The following is a 20,540-nucleotide window of genomic DNA, read 5'->3' as shown; positions in this document are numbered from 1 at the left end:
TCCACAATATGACAGGAACTCTTCACGTGGGCAATCTTGTTTGATCTGCTTAAAGGCTTGCTGTCATTCGGGGCCCCACTTGAGGTTGTTTTTCTTCCATGTCACAAGATAGAGAGGCTCACAGTTTGACTGTACTCAGGGATATGCATCCTCCAAAAACCTAGGCACCTAGGAAAGCCTGTGTTTCCTTCTTACTGGTTGGTGGAAACATAGCTGCTATTTTGTTAATCAACTCTGTTTGTAATCATCTCTGTTGGAACCTGGCAACATCCATCTTGCTACTTCACTCCTAGGAACTGTTCCTGGGCAGGTCCCTTGACCTTACTGCATTTAATGGCAAAACCGGCTTTCAGGAGAATCTGGATTATCTTTTCCCCTTTCTTAAAGATTTCTTCTGCTGTGTTCCCCCATATGATGATATCATCAATGTATTGCAGATGTTCTGGAGCTTTTCCACTGCAGTCTGGATCAGTCCATGGAAAACGGTGGGGCTGTGTTTCCACCCCTGGGGCAGTCAGTTCCAAGTGTACTGCACACCTCTCCTGGTAAAAGCTCCACAGCATAGGGAAAAAACTAAACCTTTCTATCTCAAGAGCAATGAAAGTTTATACCTGTGGCAATGAATTTGCCATATGCAGTGTGGAAAAAGTCCTGTCAGAGATGGACTGGTGAGGAAAACAGCTCAAACCTTATGGAAACAGAAGTTTTTACTGTAGTTAAAACATGTTTCAACATGTTTGTGTATTTTCTGCAGTGTCACTGTCTCCCTCTTCCAGACACCCCCTGTGAAGCTATTGTCTCCCACACAAGGTGTCCTGGGAAGGTGTCCTGAGGTGTTTCTCATTGGACCTTGTTAACCCCTTCCTGTGATTGGGTGTTCCTGTAAGCCCCTTGAGACTTCTAATTGGTTAACCTGTGATTCTCCCTAACCCTATAAATTTAACAACCCCCAACAATAAACTCTCTCTTGCCCCCTCTCCACGCCCGGTGTGCTGTCTCTGTACCAGCCATGGGACCACGTGGGTGAGGGGAGGGGAGGGCACCTCTCCCCTCCAGGCTTGGGGCCTGAAAAACCCAGTCGCTGGAGTTCCATTTCCCCCTCCCTCAAGACGTCGGAATGGCTCTTCAGACGGAGATGGAACTAGAACTGGGCTCCACCACGTCGTGGGTGGGGAAAGGGATCCAGAATATACCTTTCTCTGCTATCCCTGCCTCGTGCTGTGCTAGATACATCCCCTAATTTCTTCCTCTGAGGGCTTCCAGGTGATGCTCCTGGATGGCAAACTCAGACTTACTATTGGAGTTCAGCAGATAAGAATGTCTTAAATCACAGCAGAGATCAGGGAACAATGAATACCCAAGCAAATTTGAGACTAGGGAGTGCCCCTGGTGCTAGTCAGATTCAAAGATGAACTGCTAGCCATCCCTTGAAAGGGGATGTCTGGTATGGGAAAAAACTAAAAAATATAGGAAGTCTTACTTAAATCTGGAGGCTGGCTTTATTATAACCCTGCAGTGTATAAATGGTACCTGTCAGAATGTTCTGAAATTGTTTTCAGAGTAGGATTTCATGTATCTATTTAAAGGTGTGAGATTTTTATGTGCATACTTTCTCTGAAATGAAAACCTGCCACTGTGTGTCAAGACACAAAGCAGTGAGAAACAGCAAATCATCTTTCCTTGTTCATTGTGACTTTGCTTTTTAGGGCCTTGCATTTTTTTTCATTGAATGCACCAATATGGAGTTCAAATTCATAAAGAGATTTTTTTCCCCGTGGACAGGAAGGTAATAACTTCTTCAGTGTCATGTGAGATTATACTTTAAGACTCTTATACTTAAGAATTATCATGGTAGTGCATTATCATGGTGTATTAGAAGGTAAAATCATAGGGTTGTCAAAGCATGTTGCCTTTTACCATACATTCTTGGGTTCTGGATTGGAATTTGAAGTGAGGCATGATGGAGAAAAAGGTAGTTCAAAAAGCTGATCTAAAATATCCAAATATTTTTCAAAGTATGATTTAAAACATTCATGACAGAGTAATTTTTGACTGAATCTCCTGGCCTTGTGTTCACCTCATTTTTAATGCTTAACAATCTTCTCTTGCACATGTGTTGTGAATTTCTAAATCTATAAACTGCTTATATATTTATATATATTTTACTCTTACAGCTTTCATGGATGCAATCCTTATATTAGAATTAACAGTTTTACCATTGACTTAAAACCCTCTTACTTTAGCTTCTATTCTCCAACTGTACTGGTAGCAGTATTGAGGGAGGAAAGAGAAATCGAGGAAACAGGAACCTTAAACTTGGCTACGCTGTGAAGAAGAGCAAAACATTTAGTCCCAGATTTTCAAAAGGATCATCTAATCCCAGTGCTTGACCACCTAGCTCTAGAAAACCAACTTCACTCCACTTGAGCAGCAAATACCCACGTTTTTGAAAATCAAGTCTGACCTATTTGAAGCTGGGAACACATAAAGACACAGAATTGTCTCGAGTTATTAAAAAAGTGCTCTCGATGCTCTTCACTGACTATCCTGACTGCCTCCCGCTATTCCTGACTCTTTCGACTACTGGACTCCCACGCCGTCCCGCTCGACGTGTCCTTCCGGGGAGGGGCGGAGGGATCCCGGGGCGGGAAGGCGCGGGAGCGATGGCGGAGTCCCGCAGGGAGCGGGGAGAGGTGGTGGATCTGCGGGGGGGGTTGCTGCCGCCGCGGTGGGCGGCAGACTCGGAGGAGGAGAGCGAGGAGGAATTCGAGAAGGAGCTGCACTTGGCGGAGGATGCGCTCATGGAGGCTGCCGGGCGGGAGCTGGCGGCTGCGCTGCCCCCGCGCCGCGCCGGTGAGGGGCTGCGGAAGCGGAGCGGGGCTGGGCGGGAGGGCGGGCGGGTTTCGGTGCCCCTCTGCGCCCTTCTGTGCCCTCCCGGCCCGCGGGTCTGGGCTCGGCGCGGGGCGCGGCGTTGGAAAGGAGCGGGCTGGAGCCGGCTGTGCGGGAATGGCGGCGGGGCTGAGGGGAGGCGCGTTCGGCCCGGCGGCCCCCGCTGGCACCTGGGCTCACACACCGTCCCTCCGGGGTAGGGCAGATCGCAGCTCGCTCCTTCCCCCGATCGCTGAATCGATTACAAGTAAAGGGACAGCGAACCGAAGTAGGTGATAAACCTTACATGTGTAGTAGAAGGGGAGTGTAATCTCTGCTTTTCTCCGGGCACAGTACTGCAACAGTGAGACAATATAAATTTTTTTCTATTTAAAGTAACTTCACACAAAAAACCCGCAATTTTTTTAATGGTATATGAGTGTTGATACTTGACTTTAATGATTCCTGACTTAGAAAAGCAGGTGAAGTTGGAGCAACTTCTTCCTAACAAGAATACTTTATCCTCAAAATTCTTTTTAAAATGGCTGAATTGAACTGGGTAAGAAGGGAGAAATAAATAAGTTGTTACAAACCTAAGAGCCACTCTGGTGTGGTGAGGAAGAGATCGTGCTAAATGTAGGTGCCCACTTTGTTCTAGTCATAGCAGTTAGTCCCCAGTCGTGGACTGAGGAGTGGTGTGTTAATTTTTTTGAGGAAAAGAGGAGACAAACCACGTCATACAAAATCTTAAGAGTTTTTTATATTAATTGCTTATAATCTTGGTGGTTTCAGTTCCAGAAAGTATTTGTTATGCAATTGTATCCGAAGAACATGCAGGTATTGTGATGGAATATTTTGTGACAAAACTGTTCAAAATTGAATTGTAAACTTGTCTTGGCATAAATAGTCAACCGTAATATTAAACCATATGTGTTTAATTGGCTTAATAAATTCATACACAAGATTTATTTCTGATGCTTAGAGAAGCAATTTAGTGCTTGCTTCTGAGATTGGTTTCACTTTTGTTTTTAAGTACTACTGGAGAGACTGACATCAAGAGTTTATGAAAACCCCTGCTTTACTTTTACTACCGCAACTTATAGAAAAGACAAAAGTGAGCTTAGAACAAACAAAACTCTTTTAATCAACCCAAACTTTTAATCTTTATGACTGTCAATTGACAATGGGCTTATTTTCTTTTTAATGATTCAGTTATTATACAGGAAGATGGCACCAAAAAGGAGTATGAAGTAGTTGGACGTTTTCCATTAGTTGGCCCTTGGTGGAAGGTTAATGTTAAAGCTAAAAAAATTGGGTCTAAGTACTTTGTGCGAGGATATCCATCATATTTTCTGCGGACTGATATAGAAGAAAACAACCAACAAGTATTTTCACTCTTTCTTGAGGAATGTGACGTTCCTGAGAGTTTTAAAGAAAAATTTTTTACTTGGCTTCCTACGGAGTCTATGCTGAATTTTAGAAATCTTGAAGAAAAGCTAAAACAGTTCCAAGTTTCACAGGTACATCCAGGGAGGAGCCAAAGAGATACCAAGGATTATGACATCTTCAACTATGTTTCAAAATCAAGTAGGTATATCCTGTGCTAGTTTGATTGTTGTTTCAGATACTGTGTTCAAGCTAACGTGTCTTCATATCAAATGTATATTCAACTGAATTTTGAACATGCAGTGATTCTTTTTTTTTTAAAATATTTCCTCACAGTGGGACAGCTGACCGATTAAAGATAGGTTTACAGAAGGACTTTCCTAAATTCTGTAGGCTTACTAAGTAGAATTGTCTGTGCTAGGGATGCTCCACCCCTGGAAGTGTTGAAAAATGGGTTTAGCGCTACCTACACATGGTGGTATGGCTTTTTAGGACAAATACATATTCAGAAATAGTATGCCTGCTTCTTTGTAGCACAGGGGAACAGTGAAGGAGTTCAGTGTAGTCTAAATCAATACTAAATAGTCTGTCTAAGTGTATTTGAATCCTGCCTGTCAGCAGATTGGTATGGCCATGAACAGAATGTGGAAACAGGAGTGTCCCCACATGGAGATAGTTCAGGACTGCTGAGGATCGTGTTTTGGGCTGCACTGGTGTGCCTACATGAGTTTTAGAGATTCGATCAGGAGTGTGCTTTTGAAGCAGACATCTCTCTTGTCCCCATTGTGATGCAGTCTCTGAGAGTACTGACTATATTCCTGCTGGATGAAACCCAAACAATGTGTTCCAGTTGCATGCCTAAGGTACTCCAATCCCTAACATGCGTTCAGTCTGTGAAACCAGACTACAGCTGGTCTGAAGCAAAACTTTAAAATAGAAGGAAAGACAAGATGTCTGAGGTGTGCCTTCAGCATCAGCTCTCTGGTTTTGCTCCAGTGATGTGTTTCCGTAACCTGCTCAGGCAGATTGGATCTATCTGCTGTTGCATGTAAGTGAACGAAGTCTTCCAGTACCTGGATCACTGGACAGTGTCAGATCAAATGATGGAGGTAACTCTTTTGGATGTCAAATCATGTATAACAGGAGAGTTGAGAGCCTCTGCTAGACTTGAGCTGACTTTACTCCAAATCCCATGTGTAAGGAGAGGAAAATTTTCAGAGTTCTACAGACTTTTAGGCTTTTTGTTCAGTTTTTGTAATGGTGGCAAAGTTCTTAACCCTAGTTTATGGATTTCAAATCTTTTCATGACCACAGAGGGGTGGGAATCAATAGTGGTAGAAACACAGATCTGGTTTGCTGTGAGAGTTTTAATGGGATATATGGATTGCTTTTCATTGAGGTTTGTCCAGTGTGTTCATGAATCATCAGGGGTAGAGATTGCACTCTGTTCACTGTTCTTGTAGCTGGGGATTTTTCCTAGTATCTAAGTTACTTTGTTACATTTTAAATTTTCTTCTTTCTCTATCATTAGGCAATGTATGCCCCCCTCTCTCCCTCCTTGCTACTTCAGCTATTGTGATTTTTTTTGGTTGCCATTAATTGTTATGGGCTTGAGCAGTTTGTTCTTCAAGCCTTCATGGTATTTTTTTTGTGTGGAAATAGTGTATATTGATTCTCTATGTGTAAATTAAGTACTTGCTTGAAAGGGAAAAGGTTTTATCTTTGCCTTTCTGCATAATACATATTTTCCAAGAGAGTACATTTAGATGCATGTCATCTGTTTACATTGTTTTTTTCCCAAGGCAGTTCAGGGAAAACAAACCTTAAAATAATTTAAAAAGAATTACAATGAGTAAGAAACTGAAAGAAATTTGAGATGTTTTGGATATAGGGGAGGCAGAAGGATGAAAGCCATAGTAGGTTTAAATTGCCCTTACAAATATGTGTGTATATTGCATGATACTTTGTTTATGATGAATGTAGTTGCAGGGAAGGCAGTATTGGTAGCTCTGACTTTTCCGAGGATACTGGAGTTCTTGCCAGTTCTTCTGCCATGCCATTTTTGCTGTCTGTTGGATATGGTGGATTGGCAAAGAGAGACTGAAGAAAGCAATGATACAGATGGTGAGAAGGTAGATTTTCAAGACAAGATGCTAACAAAATTGGAGGAGATATTAAAGAATGAGCCATGGAAACTTGGATTCAGCAGGGTAAGTAATTTTAGGTAGGGTAAAAATAGGGTTTTGTTACATTTGAGCTTCGTTAGACTACAGTGCTATTTTAGTTATGTTCAGTTTATTAAATGGGCATTTTTAGGGCCTAAGCATAGTTCATTTGGAAATGGATGATGTACTGGACTCAGTTTTAGCAAAGGGTTTTATTTTTCCAGTTGGTCTACAATAAATTAATCTCAGAAGATTTTTAGAAGTGGGTTTGTTACAACCATTTGTTTACTATTTTTCGCAAGGAACAGAAAATTAAATACTTGAGGTAATTGGACCAAAAGTAAGAAAGCTAATTAAAAATCCTCGTTTGTCCCCTTCAGTTTTATACCAGTAAATGAGATTTTCTGTTCCTAATATGTAGAACAGTATCTATGCTTTCATAGTAAGGTAGATAAATTTCTTGTTAAGAGGTTATCTGATCCAGTGATTTGTTTTTTATAATGGAATTTGCAGTGGTCGTTTACCTTCATTCTCCTTTACTGGTCTTGCTGTGCAGCTTTGCTGTTGCACCTCACCTTAGCGCTCCCATACTTTGGTTGGGAACTGTTGCTTAATAGTTCACAAATATGGTTGGTTATCCCTGTGCTTCCGATTTCAGAGATTCAGCAGTGTAGCCAATATATTCCAGTATTTCAAATCCTTTCCTTTAAGAGGATTTTCCTCGTGTTCAGTTTGACTGTTTCTTGATGCAGTATGGACTTGTTGCTCTCTTGCTTCTTGTACCAAGGACCTGTGTTCTCACTGCAATTTCTTTGTTGCTTGAAGACACTCTTTAGCTTTTTCTCTTAAGACTGAGCAAAAGCAATTAATTTTTCTTACCCTCAATAGTTAATCTGTTTTGCACATCTCAGTTTTGCACTATTTTGTGCTAGTGTCTTTAAGATTGTGTATTTCTTGAAGAAGCATGTTCAGAATTGGGTATGGTATTCTGGCTAATGCCTTTCCTGTGCTGTGTGTCTACAGTGTGTGTACCTTTACTTGAAATTGTGCAATGAGGTGGGCACGAGTTCTCCCTAATACCCAGTTTCTGTGTCAGGTCTTTATTTTTAAAGTTCCTGTTTCATACAGAAAGGTGACTGAGAGGAATTACATTCCAGCTTACTTTTAAATATCTTGCTTTCATGTAGTTTGAAAAGCGTAGCCTCGTACGTTATGGCAAATACATACATTTTTGCAAACGCCACCCTCTGAATTGCAATTGGCATTTACTGAGAAGAATGTTATTTAGCAAGAAGCTAATATATTCTGAAATAAATATGTGTTTGCTTTTACTCTTTTTGGGAGAAGATTATCTATAAGGAACTGAACCTTTCTTACTGTGAGGCAACGTGGGCCGCCTTCTGTCAATGTGAACATCTCCTCTGGAAGATTCCTGACTTACAGAAGAATGCATTAATTCTCTATGATCAACTCAAGAAACAGTGTAGAGAAATGGGACACACATATGAAGATCAAGATGAATTGGCTCGTTTTGTATCCAAAAATATGTCCACTGAGCATGTTTGGCAATCTCTTGAGTTTTTGAAAGCTCAGAAGGTAGTGATTAGGGAAAAAAAGCTAGTGTTTCTGCCTCATCTTTACAAATCTGAAAAAGACATTGCAATGTATATAGGTGACCTTCTGTCAAATGACACATGGAAACTGGATGCTGATGTGAGAAAGATACTTAACATTTCTGAGACATCAAGGGAGACGGTAGATAACAAAATGAATATTACCTGGGCACATGAAATGGAACATCTGAAGGAAAATGATCCAGACAATCATAATGGTGACAATCACTTTCCTGAAAAGGAAGTGGAGTCTATATCTGGTAACCAAAGTAAAGCAGAGGCAGACTTAGATCAGATTATTGCTGTGGAAAAGATTTGTTCTAATCCTGTCACAATCATAAGTGGAAAAGGAGGCTGTGGGAAGACTACAATAGTTAGCTGCCTTTTTCGTCATTTAAAGCAAATGGAAAAAGAAGTGGAAGCTGCTTCTAAGGACTTTGAAGAAGACTTGGATGCATCTGAGGAATGGAATACATTTGATCATCACTGGGAGTCAGAGAATATGCATGCAAAAAAATGTTTGAATGTACTGTTGACTGCACCTACAGGGAGGGCGACAAGTCTTTTGAGTGAAAAAACTCAGCTTCCTGCATATACACTGCATCAGGTAAGGTTTGGTTTTTTGTTTGTTTGTTTGGGGTTTTTTAGTTAGGTTCTGAAAGACCTTTTGGCACTGTCCATTCTTGTTTTGAGAAAAAAAAAAGCAAAAAGCTTGTTATTGAAGTTTCCTTATGAAATGTGTCACTTACTGTTTTTAATGATAATGCTTAGGTACAGCTTGTCAGCATTTGAAAGTAAGTGTTGCATTGTGGGGAATCATAAATCAGTCATTTGAAAACATTATTTGCTGTAACTTTGGATTTTTTTGTAGTTATACACATCTCACACTTGTGCCTCTCTTGGGCATCTGGTCTTTTTAGCTTCTCACTTTTGTTTTTTATTTTCATTTTAATGAAGACAAAAATGCTTTCTAGGTGGTAGAGCTGTTTTCTAGGATCCTGTTGCCTGGCAGTCATACTGATACCAGCACATACATGGAAAGATCAGTAGCCTGGGGTTGAATAATGAGATGAATTTCATTTGCACACTATTTTCTTAATTACTGTCAAGTATTGTGAAAATTTTTTTAGAAAAAAAATAGAAAGCAAACTAAACTCTTTGTAAATAAACTTAAGTCTGTTTTGTCCTAGGTAGTGAAAGGTACCAAAAAGACATTGGAGGTGGGGAATAATGCATATAAATAAAAATTATAACATAAAATGTACTGTTGGCTTATTTTATCTTTGGGGACTGGGTAGTTTCCTGTACCCCTTCCCCATGCAATGCTGGGTATTTATTAATGTCAGCAAGTTGTAGGAGATGTTCTGTTACTGAGCAACCTAATGGCTCACCTTTTATCTTAAACAGTTCCTGCAGAAAAAAAAAGACTGCATTTCTGTGCTCTTGTGTAAGTCAGTGTCAATAATCTCAGCTAGAAATGTATTCACTGGGGAGGAAAATAAGACTGAATGGTTGAGTCTTCTGGGTCTTTACAGGTTTAAGTTGAGAATTTCAGATAACAGCTCCACATACAACATTAGAAGATACTGCACTGTCTACTTTTATAAGACAGTTGTTTATAATTGATTAATGTCAGAGCTTGCTTTATTCTTATTTGTTTCTAGATTATCTATAGTTATAAATCGTGGAGGCAGAGTGAACAGGCACAGCCGTGGAAGTTTTCTACTGTTACGGTTCTGATTGTGGATGAAGGAAGTTTGGTGCCTGTACGCATTTTTAGTTTAGTTTTAAAACTCTTGCGTGAGCATGCTCAGCTCGCTAAACTTATTATTCTAGGTAAGTGAAACTGCAAATTTAGCATTATACAATATTTAATAACACACAATACACAGTGTAAGTATCAGAGCTCCCACTGGTCTCATTGAGTCTCTTAAAAACTCCCTAATGTTACATTGTTCTGTTCTTGGATATTGCTGGTAATTGTAAAGGTCAGATGAGATAAGAAGGTTTTCCAGCTGTCAGTATGAAATTATCAGTATCTCCATTCTCTGTTTAGCAGTTAGCATATTAATCATATGTTAGAAGGGAGATTTCATGCAATTCTTAATGGTAGGATCATCTTGTTTTAATTCAAAAAGGAAAGCAAAGAAATATAAAGTCAAATTTTTATGCTTTCTCAGAGGCTTGCTTTTTGACATGCCATTTAGGGCATTTTTTAAATATGTCACTTTCAAAATGTGTTTGAATAAGATGTGATCACTGTCAGGGTTCATCAGGCAGAGGGATTTGCACTTGCTAGTGAAGCATTACTGAGTGAGGAATATGAAAAACTTGAACTACGCTACAGCCTGATTCCCTAAGTGTCTCAGGTTCTTGAAAGTGATATTTCATGTGAATTGTATTAAGGATGTATGTTATTATTTGAGAGTTGAGTATTTATTAATTCCAGGGATTTTTTTTTTCAAGACCGTTTGCAACACATGATCTGTTATTCCTTCTCACAAACACTAATTTGCATTCTGTTTAGGTGATACTAGACAGCTTCCAAGCATAGACCCAGGAAACATGTTGGCTGATCTCTTTGAGGGTCTAAAATCAAGAGGCTTTTCTGTACAACTGCGAACAAACCACAGAGCTGAGTCACAGCTAATTGTAGATAATGCATCAAGGTAGGATATCCTTATGTATGTATGTAGCATTCTTGTAGTAGGCCTGGCCTTTTACCTGCAAAATAACAGTGATCCAGATTTGCCTCCGTAGTATCACTTCTGTTAACTTTTTTTGGTCCAAAACAGTAACGTCGGTTTAAAAAAAAACAACCCCCCAAAACAACAGCAACAAAACCCTACAGATTTTTCCAGAAGTATGTATACTGGACAAAAAAAAAATGCGTGTGCTGGAATACTCTTGAATTTCATAGGAGGTACTTCACTATCAGATACTCTCTGTTGTTTTCAAATGAGTTGTAATTGCACAAGTGACTTTCTACCTTTTGAAATGGCTTAAAATTGCTTCTCTCTAAAGGAAGTTTTAAAGACATTGCTAATAAGTGTGACAACAGCTAAAACAGACTATTGCTTTGAGAGGTTAGATGTCAAGGGCCATTACAGCGTAGTTTCTTTTTATATCTTTCTGTATTAATACCTAGAGACTCTAAATGTTTCCAACATTTGCATTACTTTTGTTTTGGAAATAGTTCTGTTTCCTGTCAGTACATGATTTCTTTTTTAAAGCTCAGATAACAAAATCTAGGTTCAAGTGCCCAAGAGCTTTTGATGGTTTGAGAATATTCTGAACATTTGCAAGATGTTCAGAACTACTGAGTGTTTTACAAACATTTTCACTTATTTTTTTGGTAACACTTCTGTTTTACTCCATTCGGCTCCCATGGGAACTCTATGGGTAATACTAAATATCTGCTGCAGTGCTGGGGGGTCTAGAGAATAAATCACCAACTTTTTTAACGTGAAATTAAGTTATGTTCAGAGGAATAAATTTTTGGTGCATGTAGTGTTGATGACAAAAAGTTTATTAGTGGTGAACTTCAGGCTGATGCAGATGATGATACACTGGAATCCTTTAGCTGAAAATAACTTTTCTGTTTTCCCTCCACTGCTCTGGTCAAGAATCTCTCACCGGCAGCTGCCTGAATTTGATGAGGTGCTGCAAGTTTCTGCCTGGAATGAGGAAATGACAATTCTAAGCCCGGAGAAGAAATTTATTCTTATTGCTTTGCCTGCTGGTGGGAGTTGTGACAGTATGTGTGTACAGTCAGTTTTTGATCTTGATTTTCCCTTTGGTAAAGCATAGACTGTTGTCTGGAACTAAAATTTTGGGAAGATTTTAGTCTGGGTTTTTTTATGGGATAAATTTAAATGCTACATTCATAGTTTTGTCTTCTGCCTTCTGTAAGTGCACCCAGCAAAATCCATAAATGCAGAGAATAGGCTGTAGAGCTCCACCTCACCAGTTACATTTTGAACTGTAGCTTCCACCAGTGTAATCAAATGGGATTGTCTTTTAGTTGTAGCTGGAGCTGTCAAACCTTAACATATCAAATGGTTCAGTGGTGAATCATTTGAGTAAACAGCAACTGTAACAGGATGATATGCTGGACAGGAATATCCTCCCGGATACCAGTATTTCTTTTAAAATGTTTTGGGGTCAGGGCTAGGACCATTGTTTATTGGGTTTTTTGGCATCTATTTGGTACAGGTGGATTGAGTGGCCTCTATTTAATATGCATCAAAAAGCTTCAAGGGGGATGAGGAAAAAAATAGTGCAAACATTTATCACCTTATCATACTGTCGTAACATGTTCGTAGCAAACAGAATACCTAAAGTAGATTTCTTCTGTGAATCTAAGTGTATAGGTCTGTGGCTTGAAAATATTTGATCTTTACCTATATCAAAACCTTATTTTGCATGAAATGTGTTCTATGCAGCCGTTGTTTAACATAGAAATAAGAATTTGTCTCCTTCCATATTACTCTTGTTTCTCAGATTTTAAAAGTGAGTTAACTGCATGATGCTTTTTTGGGAGAATATATATGTGGGTGTTTTATGGTGTGGTTTTGGTTTTTTGTGGAGTGTGTGGTTCTGTGTGGCTTTTTGTTTGCTTGTTTTTTGATTTTTGTTGTTTTAAAGAACTTGAAATGTCATTGAAGCAAAGGCAATTTAATATTAAATTATATTTTTCTTTCTTAAATTGTTCTGCACGTTTTTATGCCTTACCTTTTATGTCTTTTAAAACAGATTTGCAAACTGCCATTAAGACTTTACTTAAAAAAGGGCCAGGATTGGAAGATGCCAAACAATCACAATTTATTGCTTTCAGAAGGTAATGGAGTATGCAAGCAGACATTGAACAAATCCTTGCTAGCAGCCACGCTCTAAAAAATAGTTGAGTGTGTTGAGTTGGAGAGACTAGTGGCAATATCATAAAATTACTAGAGAGAACAAACAGGCTCGATGTCTCTCCCTGTACCTTCCGGTTGCCCGCTGTCTATCCACGAAGAATTGCTTCATTTTTCTCTCTTCTTAATGTTATTTTTCACCATAAATTCTGCCTTTGTGCTCACGTTCATCTGTATGGTTTATGTTAAAGCAGCAAAGGATGGACTTAGGTGGTCATTTTTTTGTAGTAGATTGTGAGAGCCTGTGCTCTGGTGTTTGCGAAGAGTGCTGTGTTCTTCAGAAACAGAAGGCCAGAGCTTGACTGTAGGAGGAACCCACAAGATACAAAGAAATACGTGTATTCAAATGTATCCAACTGTGGCAGATGTGAATTCCAGGCTGTGTGGTGGAGTGTATAACCCACTCTCTCTACAGCCTTCTGTCACAAGTGGGAATTGACCAAGTAACAGAAGATACTGGCGTTGTGACCGTGTGTCAAGGGTCAGATTTAGTTATATAATCTGATGGGCATCAGTGCTTCTGCTCTGCAGCGACAAAGGCCTACAGTTTAGGTATTTGGAAGCACAATACTCATCAATTAAAAAGGTGTGGGATGTAGGGCTCTAACACACATTGAGGAAAGCTTGGAAAGTTTAGTAATCACAGGAGCATGAATAGTATGGATGGCTTCACAGAAACACTGAAGGGATAAATATCATGTGCAGTAGTACCAATAGTCCATAAACTTGCAGTTCTGCACAGAAGGGTACTTAAGAAAAAACTCTTCCACTTTTATTTGTGAAGAACCTTTTCTCGGTAATTAAAAAACACCCACTATTTCCAGATTACCAGTGTGCAGATAAGCGATTTATAAATTTTAGCTAGTTCACCTGTTTGTTGTGGATGCTGAGTAACTCCAACATCAATTGTATTTCTCCAATCTGCATCCAGGTACAATATTGTTATTAGTGATTTTCATATAAGATTAATCTGGAATATATTTATAGGTACTTAATCTGCATTTAAAAGTTAAAATCCCAGGTCTTTAAAACGCTAATAAATCTTCTGGCTATTTTTAATATATTCATATACAGAAAATAATCTGTCCAGGCCTTATTTTTTCTTTAGTTTTCTTCTTTTTCTTAAAAACAAATCTAGCTAATCTAGGTATGCAGTGCAAACATCCTTGCCTCACTTTCTGTGGTATTTAGACAAAACTGTTTCTTTACTCCTCTGTCTTCTAAATTCCGAATCCGCAATTTTTTTAATTGTTAGTGGAAGATCATCAAAGCTAAAAAGGGCTTTTTCCATTATTTATATATCAATGCTAATGTGACATTGCCTGTAATTGTATGTTTTGTACATCATGACTTTGTTCATGTTTTTGTTTTGTATGATCTAGGCAAGACTGCAATCTAATAAATGAACTTTGTTGCCAACACTATTCAAATCATTTAACCAGGTAAGCCAGTATTTTGCATTTTCCCTGTGAACAATCTCACTTTGTTTTTGAAAGTATTATAGCCAGGCCAAAACCCTAAAATAAGATTGTACAACTTTCAATGTTTCATCTAGATCTGATTATTACATAAACAATTTATAACATAAACTTTCTTCAGTCTCAGTCTGGACTGTCAACAGTGATAAATTGCCTTTCATTTAAATTGTCATTATGTGAATTCCAGGATTTTAAGTTACTGTTGAATGTTCAAAACTGACATAAAAGCAATGTGAAAAAACCTCTCAAGGTTAATTATTTTTTGCCCCTGTATGATTGCTAGATGGATTCTGAAATAGTTTTGGAAGCAAGATTTTTGAGCTACTCTATATTACTGTTTTTTACCAAACGGTTTTACAAAAGTTCAAGAAATAAATGTGTGTTATCTTAACTGTTTTGAATATTATTAAGGTTTTTAATCTGGGCCAAGTGAAGAGGAGAAATACTGAGAGATGGTAAATGCATACTTTGTGAATACATTTCTTGCTTTTTCTTTCTCTGACCTAGAAACCATAAAAACCGACTTTTATTTCAAACTGGGGACAAGATTTCCTGCACACGGAATACGTATCTCAGGGATCTCTTGCCAGGCTGTGGTTTCAGAGATGGTTCTAATGGCCATGAATATAGAAGTGGAGAAACCACTCCCACTACAGAGGCTGCTGAGGAGGGCAAACGACTGTGCAATGGAGATATATTTTTCATAACAGAGGTAAGTCTTTGCTGCAAGAACTTGCACAAAAAAACCCTGGTGGTAACTGATTCGGTCCTTGTTGAATCCCCAGAACCAAAAAATACACTCTTTACAAGTTTAGTCTGTAGTACATACTTAGTTCTGCTAAACTACCACGTGAAAGGCAAGAGGCAAGCTACAGTAGAGAATTTAAAAAAACGCAACCCTGGGCTTTCTTGTAAAATGTGTTTCAGTTGGTCTGCTTGTGTTCAGTGTAAATACAGTCTGTAAATACTCAAACGTATTGTAACTGAAATGGATAATGTTGTATATAGGCAGAAACAGAGTCTTAAGTAAAGAATAAGGCTAATGTTACAGCTGGAGCGCTCCCTGGCAGAAAACTAAGCTAACCTAAAAATACAGCAATAAAAAACTGTATTTTTTTGGTGGCTTCAGGGAGTAGAGCAGAGGGGCCAGTGAAATTATCAGTAGTTAGGGTAGGCCCTGTACAATGAAACTATTTTCCTTGAAGATGGTCAGTAAAAGAATAGGGATGTACTCAGTACAAGCTCCCTGCTAAGTATTGTGTTATTTCTTTAGGATGTAGAAATTGATAAACAGCGCTTACTGACCATCAGCAGCACGTATGGCTCCACGTTCACTGTGAAGTATAAGGCACTGAAGAAGCTATGTCACATAAAACACGCATGGGCCAGAACTATTCACACATTTCAGGTAAGAGCATAGCAGCTCTGAGCCATATTTTCATGTGAAAGAGTCAGAAACTTTTCTGAAACCACAATTCCTTGAATGCAGGATAGAAAATATTCTTGAAAGAGTGTCCACAGTTGTCTCCAACTTCCTCGTTCTTCTGTCTTCTTTTTTTAAAAACTATTTACCGGAGATCTTGCCTTGAAATGGCATTCTTAAACATGTTTCAGGGTTCCGAGGAAAAAACCGTTGTGTACGTGGTTGGCAATCCTGGCCGTCAGCACTGGCAGCACGTGTACACTGCCGTGACCAGGGGACGCTGCCGTGTCTATGTTGTGGCTGAAGAGCCGCACCTCCGGAGAGCAGTCACTAACAAGAACGTGCCCAGAAAAACTCGCTTACAGAGATTTTTGAGAGAGGCAATTTCAGAAACAAGCAACTGTCCCAAACAAATGTCCTCTCCCCTCGTGAAGTGCCGGCAACATCAGGAGCTCGCGACTTGCTCTGTTTCTGCAACTCAAGGTGCTCCTGACCCACCTGAACCTCAGAGTGACCTCATGAAACAGGAATGGTCATCAGTTCTCAATAAAGAGCAGACAGGCAGTTTGCAGCAAAGTCCTTATAAAAGACACCAAACTCTTGCAGCTGAAGATGCTACAAAAATACCCCCTGTAAGTATCTCCTTACTGAGGAAGTTTAGAACAAACTTTTGCACTCTTACCACCACAAGTCACCTGGTACTGGTATGATTGTTTTACCCTTATTTATTTAATAATTTTATAATTTATTTATTTAATAATTTAATAATTTTCAAGATGATCAGTAATTGGTGAAGCAGTCAAATTTGGCATATCTCTTCCCAGAGTAATATGACTAACATGGAAAAATAAGTTACAATGTCAATAGTAGTAAATTTATACATCTTTTTACTCACTTGAGTGATCCATTGGCCAGCTTAGTCTATATTAGCTTATTCTTTGTGCACAGATGTCAGTAGTTACGTGACCTGCTGTGAAAGATATATATAAAATATAATCATTGAAGTTGATTTTTATACAATCAAACCTACTTAACAGATGCTTTTTTTTCATTACATCTAATTTCTGAGCTCTGTCATAGAGCTTTTTTTGCAGATGCTAATATATTTTAGGTCTGGTTCAAACTTGGATAACACTTTTGTTTTGTTCTGACAGACAACAGTAGCAGAATCCCCACTTGGATCTTCTAGACTTAGGAATCTAACTTTGGGACAACCAGCTCCTAGGAAGCTTTTCAAAAGCTAGCAAACAATTATTAACTGTCCTCGTTATGAATCTTTATTGAACATGTTCTGTTCAAGATTTTTGGAACTGAGAAGCTGAATATGCTGCTACTTTTCAAAGGGTTTCCTGTTTTTGCATATTCTGTGAAGAACAGCTCGTTTTACACTGCGCCTTTTACATTTTCAGTGATCCATTTCTAGTATATTCATTGGTGTACTGGTCATCAAAAAAATCACATAATTCTTCTGTTTTGGTGAAGAATGAACTTACAGGTCTTACAGGATTCGGATGTTCCCGTGAAAAATACATGAGGATGTATTTTGATTTAAAGACCCCAAGCTTTCCATACCAAGATTTATCCATCTCCTAATGCTACAGCATTGATAAGACGCTCTTACTCATGTGCCAAAACTTGTAGTTTGCTCTTGAGTAAAAAAACCAGTTTACAAAGGGGACTTTAGGTTTTTCTAATGTGGTAGATTTATGGGCATGAAGCTTTGATGAATTATGGCTTTTAATCTTGTTATAAATAGAACAAGAAAGTTGCAATCAGTGACAGAAAATTTTCCCCACTTTGTACTTGAAAGAGATGTAGAACTTGCTATTGCTGCTTTAGCTAATAGTTATATGCTGATGATGATCTGTAAGAGAAGAAAAATTCCAAGTCAGAGTCCAAATAACATTCCGCTTTCAACTTTTTCTTGTGTACTGTGTGACCTGCTGCATTGTAATTTTGAGATTAGTAAGTTGAATGTTAAACCAAAACATCAGACACATTGTACTAAAATGTGTCTTACCTTTAACTTTTTTTTTTTTCCCACATAGAGTAGGGAAAAGTGTACTACATGGTATAAGTATAAACATGGTATTTTTTGCTAAAACTGTGGAAAAAATAATGTGGAAAAAATATAAAGTAGAAAAATAATACCTCATTTTTAATGTCTTTAAATCACTGTTTATTTCAATTTTTACAGTTTTTCCATACAAATATTTGCAACAGTTTGAATTTCAAAAAACATAACATAGACGATAAATATCATGCTATTAAAGTATTAAATTTGTACAAAAATACTTTACAGTTTAATACTTATTTGTTACAGATAAAAATACATATTTAAGTGACTCATGAACTTTGTTTTGTTTGTGGTTTTTTTTACATGATTCAGCCTTAAATGTCATTCTGACCTTTTCTGGCAGTGCTGAAATAGAAATTGGAGATACTTGTGTGTGCAGGGCAGGTGAGCTTGTTCATGTATTGGAAATAGTAACAGGGATACAGTTAAACAGTTTAAATTGACCAGAAACAACTCTGTAAAGGTGATTGCTTAGATATGGAGACTCTACAAATGTACAAATCCAGTATCTTTATATTCACCAATAACAATAATTACTAATAACAACTTGAATACCAGAATAAACCAAAGCAGCTGCTGGTGAGAATATAGAGCAACTGGCAGTATCTTATTGCTTGGGGGGAGAGGGGAGAGGAGAGAATTTGTGTGATGTGTTTGTAAAATATATTTACAATTTTAAATTCTAAAAATGCGTTGCAGAGGGTAATGTTTATCATAAAGAAGGCTGAAAACAAAGCATATTAAATAGGACCTTTGTCCCTTCAAGAAATTGTTTGACTTAAAAAGCTTACGTGTGACAGTACAAGTTTACAGGTTTATGGATCATTAAAGAGCTTTCATATCAATCTCCACGGACATTGTTTAAAAAACCACCATTTTCTTTTAAAAACCTTTCTAATTTGTCTGAACTCATTTCAGTTTTACTCTTTTCAGTAATCCTCATTCAGAGGTTTTATCCGACTAAAAAAGTCTCTGCTTAAAAATCCCCACGGGTTGCAAGACATACCATTAAATACTTCATTGCATAGGGAATAACATAGGTTCTAACAAAGTTTACCGAAATGGGGGAGTAAGGTTCACTGCAAACTGCAGCTTCCTGCAAGCATTTAGTTAAAACATCTAAGCCTTGCTTTGTCTGATAAGTGCACCCTTCTTGCCATTTCACAAGAAAACCCAGTGCAGTAAACCACTCTGTCTTGTCCATCATACAGCAGCACCTTTCTGATAAAATGTTTTTTAAAAACAATGTAACCTGGACAGCACTGTTTGTTAGCAGAGGTTAACTCCATGCTCTTCCCTCAAACAGCTGCTACTGCTGAAGGAAGAGGTACATTTAGATCATGTTTAAAACATCTCCCCAGTTTCTTATTTGGGGGAAAAAAAAGGCCCTTATGATTTTTCTTACTGTTACTAATGCTAGATTGTTTAGAATGGAATGACTTGACTTAATGAAGAATTAAACTATTTCAAAAGTAACCATGGATTAATAGAAGCTTTGAGACAGACAGACTGACCTCCTGTGCTTTTCAGTGCTATATAAGCCTCAATCTGAGAGAAATCTTAAATGGATTTAGCACCATAATTGTCTTTTGTTACCGAATGTCCCACTGAAATGGTTTTCTGCTATAATGTATTTGTAGGATCCCGTGTCTCTGTATTAACATGAGTGTGTCCGCTCTGCTGAAGGAAGGCGTTATTTGGGTCACTCCATTCCCCACTCGCTGAAGGATGTTGTTCTGAGCTTCCTTTCTGAGATGCCAGTGGGTTTCTGCTAATAACCAGTTCTAGCTTGTTGCCAGATTCTGCGATGAGGGGCACAACTAGACAGCAGTCGAAGTCTCTGGTGCGAACATGGTTTACCTGAATGATGAGAAGATTGAGTTTTGTTACCATTCTAGGAAAAAGAAAGAGATTACAAGAGAAAAAGATTTATCCTTGAGACTATGGAGACTGATTTAATTATTCCAGGTAGAGAATCACCCAGTACAAGGCTGTTTACCGTGATGTCTCGTCTGAAGACATCAGTTAAGTTTTCTACTCACTCTTTAAACAGAACGTAGCTGAAGTAGGGATATTTACACTGGTGCTAGCTGTTGGCAGCTGTCACAATGCCCACTCCATAAATGACATTTAACAGCCCATAGTTTTCTGTCCTTCATGCTGTTCATCAATTTAAATGCAATACAGCATGTCTAAAGTTTCAATTCAGTTCAGGTCTTCTCTGGTTTTACTTAATATATATAAATTTATATAAAATATTTTATTGGGCTAGTTGAGAAATAATTTAGTTTTTTCATCACAGTCTAACTTGGCACTGTGATAAGACTGGTGCTGAGTGAGTATTACGTTACTCCGACTATGTCATTCAGCACTTGGATTAACACAGAAATAGTTCTCAGGTCTGTAGCAGGAACAGCAAAAAAGACAAATCTGTATGGAAATGCTTTGATAAATTCCAGCTTCCTAGTAAGCATCTGTATGTCTCCTTTGGAGTTCTGAAATACCTAGTGTTCTGAAAGAATTTGTTTATATAAACATGACTACATATGACTTATACTAAATATGACTACTACAGAGGGAAATCCAGTGTTAGTGCCACTGCATAAAAGCCCAA

At 38.3% G+C, this 20,540-nt stretch overlaps 2 protein-coding genes across 11 annotated transcripts in view; one reads left to right on the top strand and one right to left on the bottom strand.

Annotated features, from left to right (window-relative positions):
- Positions 1-2,668: 2,668 nt before the first annotated feature.
- Positions 2,669-18,202, top strand: HELB (DNA helicase B). 3 transcript variants are annotated; one of them, XM_027741472.2, is made up of 13 exons: positions 2,669-2,853; positions 4,081-4,455; positions 6,238-6,464; positions 7,767-8,639; positions 9,697-9,868; positions 10,560-10,701; positions 11,659-11,789; positions 12,788-12,872; positions 14,331-14,390; positions 14,934-15,138; positions 15,700-15,834; positions 16,041-16,481; positions 17,004-18,202. In XM_027741472.2, the coding sequence occupies exons 1-13, from the start codon at positions 2,802-2,804 to the stop codon at positions 17,091-17,093; spliced, it is 2,988 nt and encodes a 995-aa protein (XP_027597273.2). In that variant the 5' UTR covers positions 2,669-2,801; the 3' UTR covers positions 17,094-18,202. The 3 variants fall into 3 exon arrangements, with proteins under 3 accessions (XP_027597273.2, XP_039247272.1, XP_027597277.1); XM_039391338.1 differs by having other exon boundaries at positions 2,711-2,853; positions 11,659-11,774; XM_027741476.2 differs by lacking the exons at positions 4,081-4,455; positions 6,238-6,464 and having other exon boundaries at positions 2,711-2,853.
- The window catches only part of GRIP1 (glutamate receptor interacting protein 1), a 321,129-nt gene continuing 318,590 nt past the window's right edge, over positions 18,002-20,540 (bottom strand). For all 8 annotated transcript variants that reach the window (XM_027741465.2, XM_027741471.2, XM_027741470.2 and 5 more), the window contains one exon: positions 18,002-19,786. In XM_027741465.2, coding sequence (XP_027597266.1) covers positions 19,550-19,786 — 237 coding nt within the window. In that variant the 3' untranslated portion in view covers positions 18,002-19,549. The remainder of the gene's footprint in view (positions 19,787-20,540) is intronic.

Source organism: Pipra filicauda, unplaced genomic scaffold (assembly GCF_003945595.2).
Source record: "Pipra filicauda isolate LSUMZ 115617 unplaced genomic scaffold, ASM394559v2 scaffold93_size3172892_pilon, whole genome shotgun sequence".
Classification (NCBI taxonomy): domain Eukaryota; kingdom Metazoa; phylum Chordata; class Aves; order Passeriformes; family Pipridae; genus Pipra; species Pipra filicauda.
The sequence above is the reverse complement of the archived record's forward strand: the minus strand, read 5'-3'. Positions and strand labels throughout refer to the sequence as shown.

Bases quoted from the DNA above. Each gene is read 5' to 3' on its own strand.
- HELB (XM_027741472.2), top strand. From the start codon at position 2,802: ATGGAGGCTGCCGGGCGGGAGCTGGCGGCTGCGCTGCCCCCGCGCCGC. The intron at 10,702-11,658 runs GTAGGATATCCT...GCTCTGGTCAAG, and splicing joins ATTGTAGATAATGCATCAAG to AATCTCTCACCGGCAGCTGC. The intron at 15,835-16,040 runs GTAAGAGCATAG...AACATGTTTCAG, and splicing joins GAACTATTCACACATTTCAG to GGTTCCGAGGAAAAAACCGT.